Source organism: Marmota flaviventris, chromosome 16 (genome assembly GCF_047511675.1).
Source record: "Marmota flaviventris isolate mMarFla1 chromosome 16, mMarFla1.hap1, whole genome shotgun sequence".
NCBI lineage: Eukaryota > Metazoa > Chordata > Mammalia > Rodentia > Sciuridae > Marmota > Marmota flaviventris.
Genome location: NC_092513.1, coordinates 75,651,345 through 75,673,447, shown reverse-complemented (window position 1 = coordinate 75,673,447; position 22,103 = coordinate 75,651,345). Strand labels below are relative to the sequence as shown.

The following is a 22,103-nucleotide window of genomic DNA, read 5'->3' as shown; positions in this document are numbered from 1 at the left end:
TAGAAACCAAAGGGAACAATTTTACATTGTATAAGAATTGCTATTTTGTGTTGCCAACTACTATGCTAGGTAACTGTTAACGGGCACAGAGGCGGGGCTTTCCCACGGGAGAAGCACTTCTTACATGATATGGAGTCTCAGGGTAAAACGGGTCTGTTTGGTCATTGCCCATCTAGCCTGGCCCATAACAATGCAACCTGTGAACTTTTGTGACCAGCTTCTTTCAATCAGCATAATGTTCTCAAGGTTCACCCAACCTCTAGTATATATTTTCTTTTTATAGCTAAATAATTAACATCCACTGTATAGGTAGATCACATTTTGTTTTATTATTCGTCTGTTGATGAATGCTCAGGTTGTTTCCATATTTTGGCTATTAGTAATAATGCTGCTATAAATACTTTTATAGTTAGGGTTAGCTTACATTTTCATTTTTATTTGATATATAGCCATCAGTGGAATTGCTGGGTGAGATTTCTTGAGAAACTCCATCTTTTCTCTATTTTTTGAGAAACTGCCCGACAATTTTCCAAGGTGACTGTACCAATTTACACTCCAGCTGACACCATATAAAGGCTTTGATTTCTCCACAAGCTCTCCAACAATTTACCTCCCTTTATGATTCTACCCATCCTGGTGAGTAGGAAGTTATATCTCACTGTGCTTTTGATTTACATTTTTCTAATTACTATAATGTTGAGCAACTCTTCATTTTCTTATTGACCATATCTTTCTTACAGAAAAGTCTATTTATATCCTTTGCCCATTTGTTTTAATCAGATTATCTTTTATTATTACATTCTAAATGTTCTTTATATATGCTGGAGACAAGTCCATTATCAGATATATAATTTGTCATTATTTATTTTCTCATCCTGCAGGTAATCTTTTCACTTTCTTGAGGCTGTCCTTTAAAGCATAAAAGTTTTAGATTTTGACAAAATTAATTTTATCTTTTCTTTTGTGCTCAGGTTTTTTATGTCATACCTGAGTCTTTTGCCGAATCCAAGGTCATAAAGATTCACCTCTATATTTTCTTCAAAGAATTTATAGTTTTAATGCTTACATTTAAGCCTTTGATTTGTTTTATGATAATTTGCATATACAGTGTGATGTAATGGTTCAGCTTTATTCTTTTACTTGTGAATATTCAGTTGTCTTCCTATCATTTGTTGATGAGACTGTTCTTTCCCTGCACCACTACTGAGAATCAGTTGATCATTGATGTATAATTGTATTGTGGACTCTCAAGTTGATCCACTGGGTCTGGATGTCTATCCTTGTGACATACCATACAATATTGATTACCATTGCTTTCCAGAAAGTTTTTAAATCAGGAAAGGTGAGTCCACCCACTTTGTTATTCTTTTTCAGGGTTGTTTGGCTATTTGAGGTTTCTAGCAGTTCCATATGAGCTTTAGAATAACTTGTCAATGTCTACAAAGAGGTCAGTTGTGATTCTGATGGGAATTACATTGAATCTATAGATCAATTTGGGGAATAGTGATGTCTTAACAATTAAGCCTTCCAAACCATGACAGAGACATGTTTTCCCACCTATTTATATATTTCTTAGTTTTTTACAATATTTTTAGTTTACAGAGTATAGGTTTTGCACTTCTTTTGTTAATTTTACTTCTAAGTATTTTATTTCAGAAAGTTCTTATGAATGTTCTCTAATGTTCTCAGTTTCATTTTCAGACTATTCATTGCAAGTGTATAGAAACATAGTTGATTTTTGCATATTGATTTTGTATCCTACAAACTTGTGCTGAAGTCATTTATTGGTTTTAATATTTTAATGGATAGTTTAGATAGTTTTTCTATGTAAAGATCATGTTATCAGCAAATAGAGTTTTTTTTTCCCTTTCCAGCTTTGACATCTTTTATTTCTCTGCATTACCTAATTACCCTAGCTACAAGTTCCACTACAATGATAAATAGAGGTAGCAAGAGCAGACTTCTTGTCTTGTTACTGAAAACATCTAGTTTTTCACAATTAAGTATGTTAGCTTTGGGATTTTTGTGTATACCCTTTATCAGGTTGAAAAAAATCATTTTACCTCTGGTTTGCTGAGTCTTTCTTTTTAAACATGTAGTGTTGGATTTTGTCAAATTATTTTCTGTGTTGAGTTAATTTTTTTTGTGTGTGTTTGATTTATAATTTCTGTGTTATGCTGACTGCTTTTCAGATGTTAACCCTTGCATTCCTGGAATAAATTCCATGTGGGCATGGATGTATATTTTTTTTATTATTATTTCCTAGATTTGGCTTGCCAGTATTTTGTTGAGGATTTTCCCCATCCATATGCGTAAGGGAATCTGTAGGGTTTTATTATTATTATTTGTGGTTTTGGCTGTCAGGGTATTACAGAACTCACAAAGTGAGTTCAGAAGTGTTTTGTCTTTCACTTCTTGGAAGAGTTTGTGAAGAATTGGTGAATTCTTCCTTAGATTCTTGGCAAAACTTAGTAGTGAAGTCATTTGGTCCTAGCTTTTTTGTGGTGGGTAGTTTGAGTACTAATTCTCTTCATCATTGTAGTTCAATAGGTTATCTATTTCTTCATGTGTCAGTTTTGATAGTTTGTGCCTGTCTAGGAATTTTTCCATTTTATCTAAATATCAAATTGGCATTCATGTATGAAGAATGTATATTCTATTATTGGATGTAGTGTTTCATAAATACCACATAGGTCTAATTGATTTTTAAGGCTGTTCAAGTCTTCTATTTCCTTGTTGGTCTTCTGCCTTGTTGTTCTACCCATTACTAAAAATAGGGTATTGAAGTCTCTGTTATTGTTGACTTGTCTCTCTTTCTCCATTTCTGTTAGTTTTGCTTCATGTATTTTGGTGGTCTGTTATTGAGTGCATGTATGTTTATGATTGCTATGTCCTCTAACAGGGTGACCTTTTATTAAATGTTCTTCTTCATCTGTAGTAACATTTTTTGTTTTGAAGCCCAGTATTAATATATCCACTCAAGCTTTCTCAAGGCTGCTATTTGCATCATATATCCCTTTCTACCCTGTACTTTCATTTTGCTTGTATCTTTGGATTTAAAACATGTCTCCTTCAGACAGCATTTAATTGGATCATGATTTTTCCTTATATATTCTGATAAGCTTTGCCTTTGCATTGTTGTATCCATTCACTAACATTTAATGCCATCATTATTGATATGACTAGATTTACATCTGCTGTATTACTTTTTTGTATTTTACAGGTCTCATGTCTTTTTTGTTCCCCATTCCTTCTTTACCTTTGCATTAAATGAATATTTTATAATGTAGCATTTCATTTTTTTCTGATCAATACATTATATCTTTTTATTGGTACATTATGTACATAATCACGAGATTTATTATACCATTTTTATACATGTGCACATAAGTTGATTATTTTTATTCCCTAGTACCTTCTGTTTTGCCGTTTCCTTTTTAATCATTTTTCCACTATGCCTTTGAATCTTTTTAAGTGATTGTTCCATATACATTTTATCTTGCCAGAATTACCTTCAAATTTATACTAGCTTAATTCTTGTGATCTACGAAACCATCCCTCCTATGTAGCTCTGTTCTTTTTCCCTTGTGAGGAATTATTGCCATACATACCGTATCTATTAACATTACAAGCCCAACAATATATGGTATAATTATTATTTTACCATCTGAAGTTTTCTCAGCCAAACTAGATTTACTGGAACCCACTCCCTTTGTGCGATTATTGGCAAAGATGTGATATCACATTCCTATATGTCAGGCCCAACATTGCATTATATATGTACTCTTTCATGCAACTGCTTTTTCAATAAGTTAATTTTGAAGTTTCTAAATGTGCTTTTCTGGAGAGAAGAAAGCTGTTTTTCTCTCTATGTGGTCACTGTTATTCAGCACCATGCTCATCCCCTCTCCTGTTTGGAACACACATGAAGACAGACAGACTTCTTCTGAAGTGGACTAATATGTTTCTGAGTGAATTCCTCACTCTAGAGACATATTTTCCTTGAACCTTGGGTGAGTTTCAGTGTGTTATGTATCCCAACTCTTCTTTCTTGGCATTCAGTCACATTTTACTGGATTGCTTACTTGATTGTCTTTCTCAGAACAGGTGCAGCAAATAGACTTTCTCCTTCTCACAAGTCTGAAAATGTGTTTTTAAGTCACTTTTGATTCACAGAATGGTTCGTCATAGTATGACTGATCTGAGTCTTTACCCTTGTGGTTACATTGTTTTTTTTTTCCTGGAAAACATTTAGCTTTTTAAGTGTGGAACTTCTTCCATTCTATTTTCTGGAAACTTGATAACTCTTTATATCTGAAGATTTGTGTTTCTCTGTAAATCAGAGCAAGTTTCACGAACCATTTCTTTGATGAATTTCCTGATTTCTACATCAATTCCTCCCAGAACATGTAGATGAGAAGTTTGTCCTCCTGGACTCATCCTTTCCCTTAAGTTTCTATTTCTTTGATATTTTTCTCTATGTTCTGGGGGCTTTTATTGACTACCTCATAAATGTCATGTTATCTATCTCTGCATGTTTTACATATATTCATATTCATATCATTTTATAGATTACATATTTAATTTTTAAAAGATTTTTTGTCCTCTGTTTAATTTTTATGCACCTTATTCTTTTGAGGGTGCAGTCAGTATCTTTTTGATTTTTCACACTATTAATATGAGTTCGATTCTTGTTTTCTGTTTTCCAAGTCATCTCCTGAGGCAGGTGTTGATTTGCTCACCGTGGTCTTTCTTCTCACAGTGCTTATGTTTTTCGTTTTCTTTAATGATTATTTTTTTATGCAGTGCTAGGGCCTGGTGCCTGCTGTGCAAGTGTTCTACCACTGGGCTACACCCCGGGACCCGCTCCATGCAACAGTGGCTCTTTTGAGTCTTCATTCCTTGTGGCGACATTTTTTCTGAAAATATTTAGCTTTTTCTTTCCCTTCATGTTCTGTAATGATATGGTCATGAATCTGATCTTAACGCTGCTTTCACTGCGAGGTTTAGGGAGAGAGGCTGGGCTGATCACCCTGGGGTTGGTCTTCTCTGCTATGATAAACAGTTCTCCTTCCCTCTAATCTGTCCCGGGCTTTAGAAGAATGACTGAGATTGTGTGTGTGTGTGTGTGTGTGTGTGTGTTGGGATGGGAGGAAGGATGGAGGGGAGGAATGCAGGGGCGTTGCCTCTTAGACTAGAAAAACATGGGGGGGGGCTGGGACTTTTGAGGCTGGGTACCTCTCAAGAGCTTCTACCTGGGGTCCCCTTTGTTCTCTTACAGGCTTAATTCTTCCCAGGCAGCAGGTTTGATTTCTCTGAACAAATATTCCCTGAGCTAGTCTGGCTGTAAGGAGGCGAAGGGCAAGGAGGGAGGGGCTGGGTTTTGTGTCTGCAGCCCACTGCAGGGGAATGGTAGGGCCCCTCCCCCTGGGGACAATGGTCACAAGCTCCGCCCACATTCTAGGTGGCTCCTCCTGGGGTTCAGCAGGCTTCTGGCTTTTGGTTAGCCCATCGCCCACATTCTTCCCCTCCTTCTCTTTTTAGAAGTTGATTCTTCCTTTGTCATTTTACTGGGTATTGGAAGGGGGAGTAGGGGAATACCTAACTGATCCTGAATTCTCAGGGCTTCACATACCTGTTATATTCTATGAAGGATTTCAAACTCAGGCAAAATGAAAGACACAAAAACAGCTAAATTCTAGCATCTTCCTCACTCAATACTTAAGGAACTTCCCCCTCCTTCTCTCTGAAATGATGCAAATGGCCAGGGCCAGTGCGGCCCGTCCCCGGGGGAGGTTGGAGATAATGTGTCCACCAATTCTCTCCTCTGGATCTGATTGGTGACAGTTTTCTATGAATTTCCTGTTGGATCACCAGCGTCGGTTCTCTTGTTTTTATTTATTTATTTTCTTATATTCTCTATTGTCAGAAACAGACTTTGCAGACTCTTGGGCAAAGCTTGGGATGATGAGGTCTTCTCAGTACCTGGGAAATTATACCAGAAGGAATGGGGCTGGGGAGGGAACCAGACCCATTCCTTCTTCCCGGGACCTCCTGTTCAGAGAACCCAGGGGAGCAGGGGAGGGGTGAACATCAGGTCCCCCACCCCCCACCCCTCCACACCCCTGCAGAGACTCAGGGTCAAGCTCACAATGGGGGGGGGAATTGAGTGCTCTCCTGGGGCAGGGGAGGAGGGTGCGAGCAATGGGTGTACAAGGTCTCAGGCTGGATTCCTGACATTGTCACAGCGGGAGGGAGGGTGGGGTCAGCCCTGTGGCCCAGCCACTGCCTCCTGGAAGGACCTGGGCCACGTCTTCATTTTGGATCCGGGAAAGTGATTCTGGGTTTGATCTGTGTCCCAACTCGTTAGTCTGGATTCAGGCCCTTGGATCTTGGGTGGGGGCAGGGGCCCCCCAGTGGATCCATCCAAAGCTAGGAAGTTACAGAAAGGGCAGCAGCGGCATGTGCCAGCTGTTCCCAGGGAACCCAGGTTTTCATCAGGGTAGCTTTGCCCATGCTGGTGTCACCCTTTGTCATTGCAATCATTTTGTCATTGACTGAGTGTACTTGTTAGTGAGAAATCCTTAAGTGGGATTTCTGCCTGCCTGCAGGGTAACTCCACTTAGACGTTGCCTAGGCAACGCAAGCCCAGCAGCAGGCAGAGGGAGCTTGCTCCTTACTCCAGGCTCCAGAGGGCCTTCTGGAGTCCTTCCCCCAGTCCAGGCAGGCAGCCTCAGCTGCCCCATCCTGTCTCTGTGTGCTCCTCTTCCAAATGCTCATCAAATGGCCCCCAAATAACCCAGAAAGCTGTCCTTTCTTCCCTACCACCTACCTGCTCAGGTCACTTCCTGTTTGAAATCTTCCTAGGACACACATCCCATCCAGGGTAAGGCTAATGTGCCGAGTGTGGTAAGAGAAGAGCAATAGTGACCATGTCCTGAGCACTCCCCAGAGGCTGTGCCCTGTGCTCAGTGTATATTAATCTTGTCACGATGACAACAGTCCTATCTGTAAAGTAGGACACATGACAGACTCTCCACAGAAAGGTCATGTCCTTGCCATTAGGGGCACCATTAGAAGGGGACTGGCCAGGATGCAGCAGGTACTCAAAACTGTCTTCCTGTCACTTGTCACAAGAGCAGAATGCTTCTTATGGGAGTCATGGGCAAGGAAGATGGCGCATGTGCCTGAGCTTCCGCTTCATGCACGGGTGCCATGGTGCACCCAGGAAGAAAGGGCTGGGACCACCAGGCTGTTCACATCGTCAGTGGAGAAGGACCCTTTGTTCCCTCTGGATCCCGGGAGGGACTGAATGAATTGGGCAGGTGTGTTGATTCCAGTTCACAAAACGAAGTAGACAGGACTTTGAGCCCTTATGCTAGTCCAGCAGTCTCCAGCAGCTTGGAACCATCTGGAACTTGCTCAGAAATGCAGATTGTCAGAGCCTGCCCAGACCTGCTGGGCCAGAAACCCTGAGCGAGGGGTCACCAGCGTGAGCTTGCATCAGACCAACAGGCGCATGTCACTCGAGTGGAGGAACCTGGGTCTAGTTAACACACTCTTAAAGAGAAGGAAGGATGTGTTAGGTAAGTTGCCAAGAACAGAGCTATTAGCAGAATAAAGATTCAAGCCCAAGCACAGTGACCTTTCTCCTGCATGGCAGTCCCTTCTGATCCTGTCCTGCTTTGCATAATCCCTGAAACACAGGAGTGGGTAATCTAGGTGTGCTGTCTCCTGTTGTTGCCATTGTGCTTTATCGATTATTAAAAAAATCCGGAGATTATGGCAGACACTTCTGACCCTGGGCCAGTTGTAGGACTTCCCTATCCATTTAAGATCTTGGGTGAGAAGGATCCATCTCCAAGTCCTGGGAGTGCTCTGAGGCCTGTCCCTCCTGCCTTCTTCTTGGATTTTGCACATTAGGTGTCCACATAAGGTTCTGTGTGACAAAGTTGTTCCATGATTAAGAAGAAAATGTTTCTAGATACTAAACGAATGTTGAAGGAACCTTCCAACTAGAGATTTTCAAATTCCCCCACCATTTTGCCCTTCTAGCCACTAGGGGGCGCTAGAAGCACACAGTTTCCACCTTGCAGGAGGTGGAGGCGCCTCACTTGGGAGGGCCCAAGGCAGGTGAGCATCAGGCCTTTGCTTTGGACCTAGGCAGGCCCCAAACAGGGAGAGTCCACTGTGCACTTTCTGCCTGTACTTCCTCCTCTTCTCCAACTTTGCTCTGATTTGTGGAGTTTTACAAAAATATGGAGTTCGTTTGTGGAACAGCTGTGACCTTTCCTGGCTGGTGTCCTTGGACAGGGGTCCTCCCCTCTGTGAATGGAATGGGTGCTATCTGTGGTCACTCAGGGATCTGTGGAGACAGATGGCTTTGGGGACACTGAGTGTGGTGGTCCCAGCACCCCCTGTTTAGTGGCTGAATGAAGACTTCTTTGTGGTTTCTTTAGTAACTCACCAGCTGGTGACCTGGAGGACTCACGGAGGTCACACTCAGCCCACAACAGCCTGGGCTTCCACAGGTGGGGCCGATTTGGGAGATGGGGAGAGCCCCTCGGACAGCGATGAGAGATGTTCTATCTGGTGGCCCAGCTCCTGAGACACAATTTTAAAGCTGGAATGGACTGTGATGACCTCTATATCCATGTGTTCCACATCTGCAGATTCAACCAACTGCAGATATTCAGAAGATAAAATTGCACCTCTACTAAACATGCACAGACCTTTTTAGAATTATCATCATATAATGTAATATAATGAGAATTTACATAGCATTTACAAGGTCATAGATATTATAGGTGATCCAGAGATGATTGAAAGTCTACAGGAGGATATACATACGATATATGCAAATACTGTGCCACTTTATGTTAAGGGACTTGAGCACCCATGGATTTTGGCATCCCTTTGGATCAACCCTTTGGATGCTGAAGAACCACTGTACTTCCCATACAGTTAGAACAAAAGTTACAAACATGATTCTGCTAGCAATTAGCATTCTAAAGGGCTGGTCTGGTGGTCTCCATCTGTTGCAAGGGCGTGGAAGTTCATCGCAAAGTATGTGAGGTCAAACCAGGCCTGTGGCTCTATGGATCACTCAAACTCCCACTGTACCTCCCCAACCCCCACCTGTCCTTGGAAGGCTCATACATACCAACAGAGAGCAAAAGGCTTCCCCCTACAGTCTTCCACCACCAGGCACTTCTGACCACCACCATTCCCACAAGCAAGTAAGAGTTCTGGTTGCTCCTCTTCTCCTTCAGCATTTGCTGTGGTCAGTGTTCTGGATTTTGGCCGTTCTAACAGGAGTGATGTAATAGTCTTGATCAGCATTTCCTTGTTGACCTATAATGTGCAACTCTTTTCCTATACTTATTTACCATCTGTATATCTTCTCTGACTCTGTTCAGGTTTTGGGACCATTTTTACCCCCATTGGATTATTTTCTTATCGCTCAGTTTTAAGAGTTCTTGGTATGTTTTGGATACCAGTCCTTTATTGGATATATTTTTCACCAAGATTTTCTCCCAGTCTGGGGCTTGGCTTCTCGTTCTCTTGATGGTGTCTTATGCAGAGCAGAAATTTTTTAATTTTAATGAAGTCTTGTTTATCAATTCTTTCTTGTATGGATCGTGCCTTTTGTAGTGTATTTAAAAAGTCATTGCCAAACCCAAGGTTGTCTACATTTTTTCTTGTAGTATCTTCTAAAACTTTTATAATTTTTTTTAAAATGTATCAGTGCATATTGATTATACAAGAGTGTGCTTCATTGTGGCTTAGTCTTACATGCATGTAACATAATTTGATCAGTTTCATTCCCCTGTCCCTCCCGTTTCCCATCCCTCTTCTCTCTCCTGAGCCCCTTCTCCACCCTAGCAGTCTCTCTTTTATTTTCATAAGACCCCCTTTCTCCCCCTTTTCTCTCCAGAGAGAAAACATACGGTACTTATCTTTCTGAGTCTGGCTTATTTTGCTTAACATCATCTACTCCAGTTCCATCCATTCCCCTGCAAATAGCATGATTTAATTCTTCTTTATGGCTGAAAAAAACGCCATTGTGTATATATGCCACACTTTCCTTGTATTGTTAATGATTGCTATTCTCATTGGGGTGAGAAGGAATCTCAGTGGAGTTTTGACTTGCCTTTCCCTGATGGCTAGAGATGTTGAGCACTTTTTCATATATTTGTTGGCCATTTGTATTTCTTCTTTTGAGAAGTGTCTGTTTAGTTCCTTTGCCCATTTATTGAATGGGTAATTTGTTTGGGGTGGTTTGTTTGGTGTTGCGATTTTTGAGTGCTATATACATTCTTGATATTAAACCTCTGTCCGAGGAGTAGCTGGCAAAGATTTCCTCCTATTCCTTAGGTTCTTTGTTCACCCTGTCATTTCCCTAGCTGTGCAGAAACTTCTTATTTTGATGCCTCCCCATTTATTGATTCTTGGTATTTTTTCCTGAGCTATGAGAGTCCTAGAGAGGAAGTTGCCACCTATGTCTATATGTTGGTGCCATTTTGAGTTGTCTTTGTGCAGGGTGTGAGGGGGATCTCGCTTCAATGTTTTGCATATGGATGTACAGTTTTCCAGCACCATTTGTTAAAAAGGCTGCCTTTTTCTCCAACATAATTTTTTGGCATGTTATCAAGAACCAGAAGACTGGCTGTGTGAGGATGTCCCTGTGTCTTCTATTCTGTTCCAGTGGTCTGTGTCTGTTTTTACACCAGACAGAGTTGTTTCTGTTACTGTTCTTTGTAGTGTCCTTTGAACTCAGGTATTGTGAGGCCTCTAGCCTGAATGTGAATTTTAGGACTGTTCTTTTTTTTTTTTTCTTTTTCTTCTAGTTCTGAGAAGAATATCTTCGGTAGTTGGAGGAGGATTGCATTGAATCTGTAAATCACTTTTGGTACTATGGCCATTTTTTAAATTAATTTTTTGGCGTAGATGGACACAACACAATGCCTTTATTTTTATGTGGTGCTGAGGATCGAACCCGGGTCCCTTCTGTGCTAGGCGAGCGCTCTACCACTGAGCCACAATCCCAGCCCAGTATGGCCATTTTAACAATATTCATTCTGCCTGCACCTGAATGTGGGAGGTCTTTCGATCTTTTAGCATCTTCTTTGATTTCTTTTTCTAATATTCTGTAGTTTTCTTCATAAAGGTCTTTTAGTTCTCATTAAGTTTACTCCAAATTATTTTATGTTTTTAACATTATTGTGAATGAAATTCTTTCCCCGATTTCTTCCTCAGCAGATCCATCATTGGTATGTAAAAAAGATATTAGTTTTTTAGGTTCACTTTGTATCCTGTTATTTGGCTGAATTTGTTTATCAGCTCTAGAAATTTCCTGGTGGAGCTTTTAGGATCTTCAAAGTAAAGGATCACTTCATCGGCCAATGATAACAATTGGACTCCTTCCTCTTCTGTTTTTAATCCCCTTTTCTTCCTTCTCCTACCTGATTGCACTGGTAAAACTTCAAGTACCATATTGAATATGAGGGGTGAGAGTGGACATCCTTGTCCTGTTTCTCATTTTAGAGGACAGGCCTTCAGTTTTTCTTCATTTGTTATAGTCCTGCCTTTGAGTTTGTCTTATACAGCCTTTATGATGTTAAGGCAAGTTCTTTCCTGTCCTTAGACTCTTCGGGGTTTTTAAAAAATTTTTTTTTCATCACAGATAGTTGTTGAATTTTGTTGCAGGCTGTCTCTGCATCTGCTGTGATGATCCTCATTTTGCCGTTGGTTCTATTTCTGTGGTATATTATGTTCATTGATTTACTTATGTTGAATAGTCTTGGCATCCCTGGAACGAAACCAACCCGATCGTGGGGTTTAATCTTTGTAATGTGTTTTTTTAAAAAATTCAATTTGCTAGGATTTTATTAAGAATATTTGCATTTATCTTTGTCAAGAATATTGGTTTGTAGTTTTCTTTCCTTGAAATGTCCTTTTCTGGTTTGGCCATCAGAGGGATAGTGGCTCTGAGTTTGGAAACACCCCCCTTTATATCTTTGCTTATACTGGTTTTGAAAATAGTTTGTTGCCGCAGCCCGGCTGGCTGGGCAAAATAGCCGGGGGATGAGTGAGGAGCAACTTGTGAAGGTTGACGCAGTGGGAGCCATTTACTGTAGGACTGCAGGGGTATATATACATAACTGAATACACAGCTTGTTTCAATTTAGCATCAACCAGTTACAGCAATCAGTCATTAAGGAACCCTCATCATCTTAACAATTATACACAGCTTAACATCATTAGATACAGCAGTCAGTCATTAAGGAATCTCTATCGTCTTAATGGCTCGCTGGCGTTACTTCACAAACCATTCCCTCTGGCAAAATGCCAGGCATGGCCATCTTGACTTGTTTACAGACCCTAACAGTTTGTTCTTGTTTATCTAACACCTTGACATGCAGATTATTTATTTGGGATCTTTCTCAGTTTTTAAGTAGACACTCACTCCAATTGACTTTGTTCTTATATCTGGCTTTGCCATGTTCCAGAGATTTAGGTATGTTGTATTTCTGTTCTTGTTTGATACTAAGAAATTTTAAATTTCTCCTTTGATTTCTTAATGATCCACTCATCATTCAAAAGTAGATTGTTCAGTCTCCATTTGTTTGTTTAGTTTCTATGTTTTTCTTGCTGTTGGCCGTTAACTTCATTATGATCTGCTAAATTGCAAGGAATTATTTCATCTTTTTTGTATTTGTTAAGACTTACTTTGTGGCCTAGATTATGATCTCTTTTGGTAAAGGTTATATGGGTCGCTGAAAACAAAGCATATTGAGCTGTTGTTGGATGAAATATTCTGCGATGCCTGTTTTGTCCATTTGAGTTAAATTATGCTTTAACTCTATAGTGTCTTTGCTGGTTTTATGTCTGAATTACCTATCTATTTGTGATTGAGGTGTACTGAAATCACCCAGTTTTACTGTATTGGAATCTGTCTGAGACTTTATGTCAAATAACATTTGTTTTATGTAATCAGGTGCACCTATATTGGGGGCAAAAATATTTACTGTTGTTGTATTTTCTAGTCTGATTGTTTCATTTGCCAGTATATAATGATCTTCTTTGGCTCTTCTAATTTTGGTTTGAAGTTTTCCTTGTCAGATTGAGGAGATCCTCCTGCAGTTTCCATTGCATGGAATATCCTTTCCATCTTTATACTTTCAGCCTGTGAATGTTTTTACCTATGACGTGTGTTTCTTGCAGATAATGTAGATTTGGGTCTTGTTTTTTAATCTAGTCTGATAGTCTATGTCTTTTAATTGAGAATTTAGAACGTTTACATTCAGTGTTATTGTAGATAGGTCTGTATCACTTCCTGTCATTTTGATTTATTTTCAATGCTTGCTTCAATCCTAATTGCTTATCTATTCTGATGAAATCTATCCTTTCCTGAGTTCTTGTGTTAGTCATGAACTCTTTTACTTTATGTTTACCTTGGGAGGCTTTTATTTCTTCTATGATTCTGAAGGAGACTTTTGCTGGATATAGAAATGTTGATTGGCAGGGTTTTTTTTTTTTTGTGTGTGTGTGTGTGTGTGTGTGTGTTTGTTTTTGTTTTTCTTCTTTCAAGTCTTGAAATACATCATTCCAAGGCCTCCTGGACTTAAGGATTTCTTCAGAGAAATTTTCTGTTATTTTCATTTAAATATAACCTGGCTATCTCTCTTGTAGCTTCTAAACTTATTTCTTTTTTTCCTGGAATTTTGGCATTGTAATTGTAATGTATAATGGAGAGGCTCTTTTCTGGTCTTGTCTATCTGTGATCCTAAATTCCTCCAGTATCTGGATATCCATCTCAACCCCAAGGTTTGGAATATTCTCTGCTATTAGTTCACTGAATAAGCTGCCAGTGCCATTGACCTGTATCTCGGCTCCTTTCTCAGTACCTGTGAGCCTGATGTTTGGTCTCTTAATGTTGTCCCAGAGTTCTTATCTATTCTGATCATAGTTTCTTATTATTTTCTTCAGTACCATCTGAATGTTCAAGTCTGTCTCCCTTGTCCTCGAGCTCCAAGGTAATCTTCTACTTAATCTAATCTGTTGGCAAGACTTTCAACTGAGTTTTTTACTTGACTTATTATGTCTTTCATTCCCAAGGGTTCTGATTGTTTCTTTTTCAGAATCTCTGTCTCTGTATTGAAATGCTCATTCATATTCTGTTTTTGCTCTCTGGGTTCATTCCTGAGATCTTCTTTTAATTCACAGGTCAGTCATTTTAACAATCAGCTTTTCAACTTCACCATCCAGCATTTTATCACTTCAATATCTGTGGATTGAGTGACTGGGGGGTTATAAACTTTTGGAAATGTCTCAGGGGTTTGTTTCCTCCTGGTTTTGGACATTCTCTGTTGTTCTTGCATCTGTTGTGATGTTCCTCCTCCTCTTATTTAGGAGGCAGTTATCTCTTTACCATAAACTCTGAGCTGAGTTTATTTCTTAGTTTCAAAACATCCAGTCAGTGTAATGAAGGTGCTTAGCTGTACCACTAGCCCTGCTTTGAGAAAAGAGAATAAGTGACAGTGGAAACCTAAGAGCAGAAATTATAGCATCATACATTTAGAAATGTAATAATTCTACAACTCTACTAACCATGAAAAAAGGGGGTTAGAAAGAGTACAGAATAGGTTTCAGAGTTAGGCATTAATGGTGGCACACTTAATGCTAAATTATACTGGAAGAAGGGGGAAAGGCAAGAAAGAGAGTGGGAGGGAATGGAAACAGATAAAATGAGGAGAGAAGAAGGATAAAGAGAAGGGAACATGTGGATGAGAAAGAAGAAGAAGAGTTGTCAAGAAAAACAGATTAATTGAAAAAAATACACAAAATTGGATAGACCTATGAAAAAACAAATAGTAAAGTAAGACACAAGAAAATACTTTATACAAAATCTCTAATGCAACAACAATAGTTAAAAAAAAAACAAAAAACATTTAGTTTTCTCCTTGCTGAGGTGTTTGAAAATGGAGAGACTTCTCTCTGAGGCTTTGATTTTAGGGTCCCTAAGCTAAAAGGTGGTTTGTGACACAATTAAGTTGCTGTTTGTTCTCTCTTAGCTCAGACCCAAACTAGGCCCATCTTGCTGGGGAGTCTGTGTGCTGATTGGGAGGGTAGTTCCAGCAGGCCCTGTGGTCAGCAGGGTCCCTCCGGTGGCCTGTGTACTCATCAGCACTGTACTGCACCCTCAGTCCCAAGAGGGCTAGTCCTTGTGCTGGGGAGAGTGTGTGGGGAGTGCCCAGGTGGCATCGGCAGACCCTCTGCACACTTTCAGGCCTGGGGGCGGTGGTCAGCCTGCCAGAGGGTGTTTCAGGCAGCAGCTTCCCACAGACTCCAACCCCACCCACCGCCATACCTTGTCAGCCTTGCCCCTGGTTCAAATAAAAACACCCTTTTCTTTTCTCTTCTTTGAAGACTGATCCATGGCAGCGGTGACTCCTGTCACCACCCAGCATCGCTCCTGAGCCCAGATTGACTCATGGCTTGAGCACCCACTGATCCAGTGAGAAGTAAAGCCTGGGTGGCCACTGGGTCTTGGGTGCATGAAAAGAGCAAGAAAAGACCACAAAGTGGAGGGAGGGAGGGAGGGAGGGAGGAAAGAGGGATGGAGGGAGGGAGGGAGGGAGGAAAGAGGGAGGGAGGGAGGGAGGGAGGAGGGAAGGAGGGGAAGAGAAGGAAAGCTGCAGGGATTTCTAATTTTCTGTGCAGAAAGTTGAAACAACGAAGCTTTCTCGGGTGGTGCTGCCTCTCCACTTTCACTAGATCTGGTGGGACGTGCCAGGTCACTCCTGCACCTGCTCACTTTTCGGGGTCAGAGTGTCTTTTCTGCTGAGATGGTGGTCTTGCTGGACAGAAGAGGCTGCTTTTCTTAAATTCCCTGGGAAACTTTCTTTTAGCTTATGGGAGCAAAGATTCCCCTCCCTCTGGGCCATGATGTGCCAGCTCTGGTGCAGTCTAGTTTTTTTTTTTTTTTATTAATTCTCTTTCTAATCCAAAAACTGGTATTTCTGGGTTTCACCTGGTTGCTGGCTCTTGGCGTTGCTTTCCCACTATCCCTCTGTATCATCCTGCAGCTACAGAACCCATGTCTTGACTCAGCCTCAGAGAGCAGCTCCTTTACCGTAGGTTCCTTTAGTCTGCCGTTTTTCTGAATTTCTAGTGTTTTGGTTTACAGTGAAGTCTGTAATATAGTTTGAGTTAATGTTCAAAGAGTCTTAAGTTCTGTCTCTAGATAAATTAACTGTTTTTCTTTCCTCCCCGTGTTTTGGTTAGTTTTTTCATTGCTGTGACCAAAAGATCCAACAAGAAAGATGTAGAGAAGGAAAAGTTTATCTTGGCTCATGGTTTCAGAGGTTCAGTTCATGATCAGCCTATTCCCTAGCTCTGGGCCCAAGATGAAGCCCATCATGGTGGAAAGTATGACAGAGGACAGCAGCTCAGGACATGGCAACAGGAAGAGGGAGAGAGCTCCATTCCCCAGAAACAAAATATAAACCCCAAAGGCACACCCCCAGTGCCCTACCTCCTCCAGTTTACACCCCACCTGTCTATATTTACCACTCAACTAATCCATATCAGTGAATTAATCCACTGATTAGGTTACAGTTTTCATAACCTAATGATTCCACTTCTGTGTATCTTGCATTGTCTTATATGTGAGGTTTTTTTTTGCGGGGCGGGGCGTCCTCATATCCTATCCATAACAATACAGATGTCCATACTGTCTTTTCTCTTGTATTTCCTTGGCTTCTTGTTAAAATTCAGTTGACTATGTTTGTGGATCTGTTTCTGGGCTCTCTGTCCTGTTCCATTGATCTATTTGTCTGTCATTCTCGACCAATACCACAGTGTCTTGATTGCTACAACTTTGTGGTAACTCCTGAAGTTGAATTGTGACAATTCTCCAAATTCTTCTCTTTCAGTATTGTGTTAGCTACTCTGGATCTTTTCCCCCCAACCAGATAAGCTTTAGAAAAAGTTGGCCAATACTACATAACTTGGAAGGATTTTGATTGATTTTGCATTGACTCTAGAGATCAATTTGGAAAGAACTGACATCTTGACAACATTGAATTTTCCTATCCGTAAACATGGAATACCTTGGAATTCCTTGTATACCTTCTCCATATTTAGTTCTTCTTTGATTTTCTTCATCAGACTTTAATAGATTTCCTCCTATAGATCTTGTATATGCTTTGTTGGATTTATACCTATATGTCTCATTTCGGGGGATGCTGATGTAAGTGGTATTGTAGTTTAATTTTCAACTCCACGCTTTCATTGCCGATATATAGGACAGTGACTGAATTTTGTGTATTAACCTTGTAACTTGCAACCTTACTATAATTGCTTATTAGTTGAAGGAGGGGTTTTTTTGGTTGTTGATTCTTTCAGATTTTCTTAAGAGATAGATAATCATGAGTCTGTGAACAAATGTAGTTTTATTTCTTCTTTGCCAATATGAATACCTTTTCATGTATTATTGTATTGAGCAAGACATTGGGACTTCTAGTATGATATTGAAAAGGATGATGAGAAAGGGCATCCTTGCCTTGTTCTGGATCTTACTGGAAAAACTTTGGTTTTTCACTTTTAGTTATAATATTAGCTGTAGGTTTTTAGTTTAGGTTCTTCCCTTCTATCCCTAGTTTATTGAGAGATTTTTTTTTTTTAAATCATGTAGGGTGTTGGATTTTGTCAAATACTTTTTCTGTATCTATTGATATTGTCACATGATTTTTTCTTCTTTAACTTGTTAATGTAATAAATACTATATGGATTCTTAATTTTGTGCCAACTTTAAACATCTGAAATAAATCCCTCAGTTGTAACATATACATTTTTATACATTGTTGAATTTGATTTGATAATATTTTTGGATTTTTGCATATGTGTTCACTAGAGATACTGTTCTATGGTTTTCCTATAATATCTTTGCCAGGTTTTGGTATTAAGGCAATGCTGGCTTCATAGAATGCATCAGGAAGTATTCTCTTTGATTCTATCTTCTGAAAGACATTTTAGAAAGTTAGTATAAATTTTCCTCAAAGAATTGTAATGCATTCCACTGCTGTTGTGTATTTTAAAAAAATAATAGTAAAATTAAAAAAAAACTTGAAGCTTTCTGAAAAAAAAAAGAAAGAAAAGAAAAAGAAATCATCAATGAACCCATCTGGGCCTGGTTTTTTCTTTTGAGGAAGGTTATTAACCATTGATTCAATTTCTTTACGAGGTAGGCCTATTCAGATCATTTATTTCTTCTCACGTGAGTTTTAGCAGATTGTGTCTTTCAGGGAATTGGTCCACTGTGTCATGTAGGTTTATCAAATTCATGGGCATAGAGTTGTTCACAGTATTCCCTTATCATATTTTTAATGTTCATGGGATCAGTGATTCTCTTTCATTTTTACTTGTGATTTTTGTCCTCCACTGCTCATCTTCCTTAGCCTTGCTAATAGCTCAACAATTCTGTTAATATTTTGGTTTCACTGATTTTCTCTATTGATTCCGTGCTTTCAATTTCACTGATTTCTCTTCTCATTTTCAGTCTTTATTTCTGTTTACTTTAGGTTAATTTGCTCTTTTCTTTTTCTAGTGTCTTAAGGTAGAAGCTTAGATTATTGATCTTAGATCCTTCTTCTTTTTAAATATATGCCTATTTTGGTCTCTTCTCTGTAGACTGATAAGAATGAAGCTCTTCTCTCCATTTTAATTTCCTCTTTGCTACGCAGAGCCCTGCACAGTTGTCCGGGGTGAGCATTCAGTGTGTCCTTACTATGGTAGCGTCTTTTTAGGTGTCTGGAGCCTAGGTTTGTCCCAGGGGCTGGGTGGTTTTAATCAGCCCCTGGCATTTCTAGTGCCACTTGGGGACCCACACAGATGGATCTAGGGGCTGCAAGTTTCCCAGGCAGGAGCCAGATTGAAGTGCTAGCAAGTATTTATAGGAATTCGGTGAATTGACCCTTTTATTTAATTTAACAGTAAATGTACGACTTGTTCTATGTGCTGGCGTTGGCCAGCTGTGTACCGCAGACACCACCTGGCGGTGCTCAGCTTTGGCATCATGTTGGAATCACTGTGGGACCATCACCACCCCCTCCTCCAGCTTCTGATGGGATTGTCCTGGGCTGTGGCCTGGGCGTGGGGTTGCTGAATACCCCTCAGGTGGCTTGGGCCTTGGCCTTGCTATTTCAGGCACTTTCTGTCATAACCCTTCCTTCATCCACCCAGTTCCTCCAGAACCGACATATTATTAAAAAAAAAAAAATAGAAACAAGGGGTTAATGTCAAGGCAACACCCCAAGAATACTGCTCTCACTCTGAGTTTCTAAGTGCCCCAGATTCTAAATACTTAGCAATGCATCACCCAGGGTGTCTTTTTTTGGGTCAGAAATTCCAGGGAGTTTCCAGAGAATTAAACAACCTTCTCCATGAAAAGGTGCTGGGAAGTCTTGCGAAAAAGATCTGTTTCCATACTCATCCAACAGATTTCATCATCGGCGAGGCTGGATGCCCACGGAGCAGGGCCTCTGCAGCTCAGGAGGTCTCTTCCTGCTCCAGGGCTTACAGAGAAAGGTGAAGGGAAATCATGTAGGGGAAAATAGCCTCATTTCCAAGCGTCTGCTGTTACCTTGAGCTGCTCATTGGTAGAGCCCTGAGAACGTGGCTTGCACTTCTCAGAGCACCTTGGGTGAGCTTTGCAATGCATACACCTCAGAGAGAAGATGGGCTCCTGACAACTCATATGAATGCTGGTGAAGAGGAATCTCCTAAAGTTGCAGAAGGAGGCCAGGGCACTGGGGCATCCTGGCTTGTGAGGGCTACATGGGTCCAGCCAGGCATCCACTTCCCATCTCCCACTTTTCAAAGTCTCAGGCAGGCCCACCCTGTGAGGGCAGCATATATGCGCTGGGGCCGGCCTGGAGGTGTGGAGGGAGAGAGGCCACCTGGAGGTTCTGGCATTGAGGCCGAGGCTGAGCCAGGTTCTCAGGTGGAAGAACTTCCAGGCCAGGCAACAACTGTGCCTGTAGGTGAGAAGGGCACAGGAGTCCTTAGGCCCCAGCCGTCCAGTGCTGGGCAGAAGCTTCCGTGAGGGAGGGATGGAGACGGAGAGGCGCGGTAGCCCTGGTTGCAGAGATTGGAGAAGGCTGTGCCCCAGTGTGGTCAGGATGGAAGGAACAAGGTGGACAGGGTCCACGGAGCAGTGTGCTGGGACCTTCAGGGCTCTGTCTCAGAGGGGTGGGCAGATGAAATGGACTGAATGGACCAGCTGCACTTAGTGACCAGGGTCTTGGTAGACAGCATCTCTGAGGTCTGGGATTCCCGAGTCCCAGAAAGGCCTTTGCCCTTGGGTCAATTCAGATGGTGGCTCTGGATACAGCGTGTTTTCTTTTCTTCTGTCTGTGGGACATGCTCAACTTTCTGTTTGCTTCCCGCACAGATCCGGACGAAGGACAGGGTCTTTGACAGTATCAGCCACCTCATCAGCCACCACCTTGAAAGCAGCCTGCCCATCGTCTCTGCCGGGAGCGAACTCTGCCTCCAGCAGCCAGTGGAGAGGAAACAGTGAGCTGGCCCGGCCCTCTTCCAACGCCTGCACCAGGTCAGGAGGACCTGGGGCGACAGTCTCCTGCTCCAGGAACTGGGGCAGCTGCCTGAGGGCACAGAGCCTTCTTCAAAAGCCGCCAAAGGCAGGTTTCCTTCAAGTTCAAGTTTCATAAACTTGTTCCCCATTTCTCATATGCATATTAAAGGTGTACATACCTATACATCCTGTATAAATTATCCCTCTATATTTATATTTTTTAAGACTAAGAAAGATGTAAGACTAATGTTCTGTGCTGTATGTTTTTAATGAAAAACAAAAAAAAAAAGTTTGACTGTAGTTGTCCAGGCAAAAACTTTAACTCAACTGACCTATTCCACTGGGAAATTGTACTAGGAAGGTGTAACCTGCAGTTTTACTTAATAAGCACAATACAAAGGCAAGCAGGAGGTTTGATAATAAACACGGAATTGTAATAGAATAAGGCAGCAAGCTGCCAAGAGTGTCTAACCCTGCATTTGAAGTCCTATTATGAACTTGGCTCCGAGACTGGGTGGGCTGGCTGACTCGGCCTCCTCCTTCCACCTCCTGGGCTATGCCTTCCCTGCTCCTTGCACCGCGGGGCTCTGTGTGCACAGGGTTTCCACCGCAGGACCCCCTGCTGCAGCTTGACCACACAGCAGGAGATGCTCGAGCCCCTCTGGGTCCTGCTGAGCATGGGCACCTGTCACCCTTGACCCCAGTTATGTGCAGGGATTCATGTAAGGGCAAATATGGCACAAAATTAACATCATGCATCAAGATCTTGACTGGCAGATGTGGCTCATGATCAAATGAGGATGTGGGGAAGACAGCAGAGGCAAATTCTTAGCCAGTGGGCTGATCACAGGCTGCTTGTAACAGCTGCAGGTGAAACAGCCCCACACCTACCCTTTGTCTTCAATAGAGGGAAAAACGTGTCTCAGAGATGCGGGGAGGGCAGATGCACACAAGTGTGCAGAGTTCAGCCCTGGACCCGCTCACTGGCCCGTCCTCCTGGGTCTGGGTGGGCTCAGGAGGAGGTTCCACCCCTGGAGTGAGGGATGGTGAACGGCCTTGCTGCCCCACAAAGCTTCCCAGAGGCTTAGAGGACAGGGTGAGTGCCCCAGGCCACAGCTTTTTGTCCTGAGTCTCTTCCTTCCAGATCAAATGCTGTCATTTTTTGATAGATCCTTTGGTGTTGGGAAGTTGGCAATGTTTATGATTTTTAAAAAATATTGGGGCTGAGATGGCCCTGTTGTCTTTTCAAAATAGTTGGATGATTCCGTCATTGGTTGGTACCTCCTCTAGTGTCACCCTGGTCTCGGTGAGGTCCTGTTAGCACATGTCATCCCTGGCCAGTTGAACTGAATGATTCTCTGTTCATAACCGAGAGCTGGGTCATGTAAAACTAGATGCTTAGAGAGGAATTAAGAGGACACTTAAGTATATCTGGTGAGTCATGTTTTGTGAAGTTCTAATGCTGAGTATGTGAACTCCACTTCTGCTTTGGGGACGTGTG

At 41.5% G+C, this 22,103-nt stretch overlaps 1 protein-coding gene across 1 annotated transcript in view; it reads left to right on the top strand.

Annotated features, from left to right (window-relative positions):
* The window catches only part of Shc3 (SHC adaptor protein 3), a 162,797-nt gene extending 142,210 nt beyond the window's left edge, over positions 1-20,587 (top strand). The window contains exon 12 of the mRNA XM_027955428.2: positions 20,459-20,587. Coding sequence (XP_027811229.2) covers positions 20,459-20,587 — 129 coding nt within the window. The remainder of the gene's footprint in view (positions 1-20,458) is intronic.
* The last annotated feature ends 1,516 nt before the right edge of the window (positions 20,588-22,103 follow it).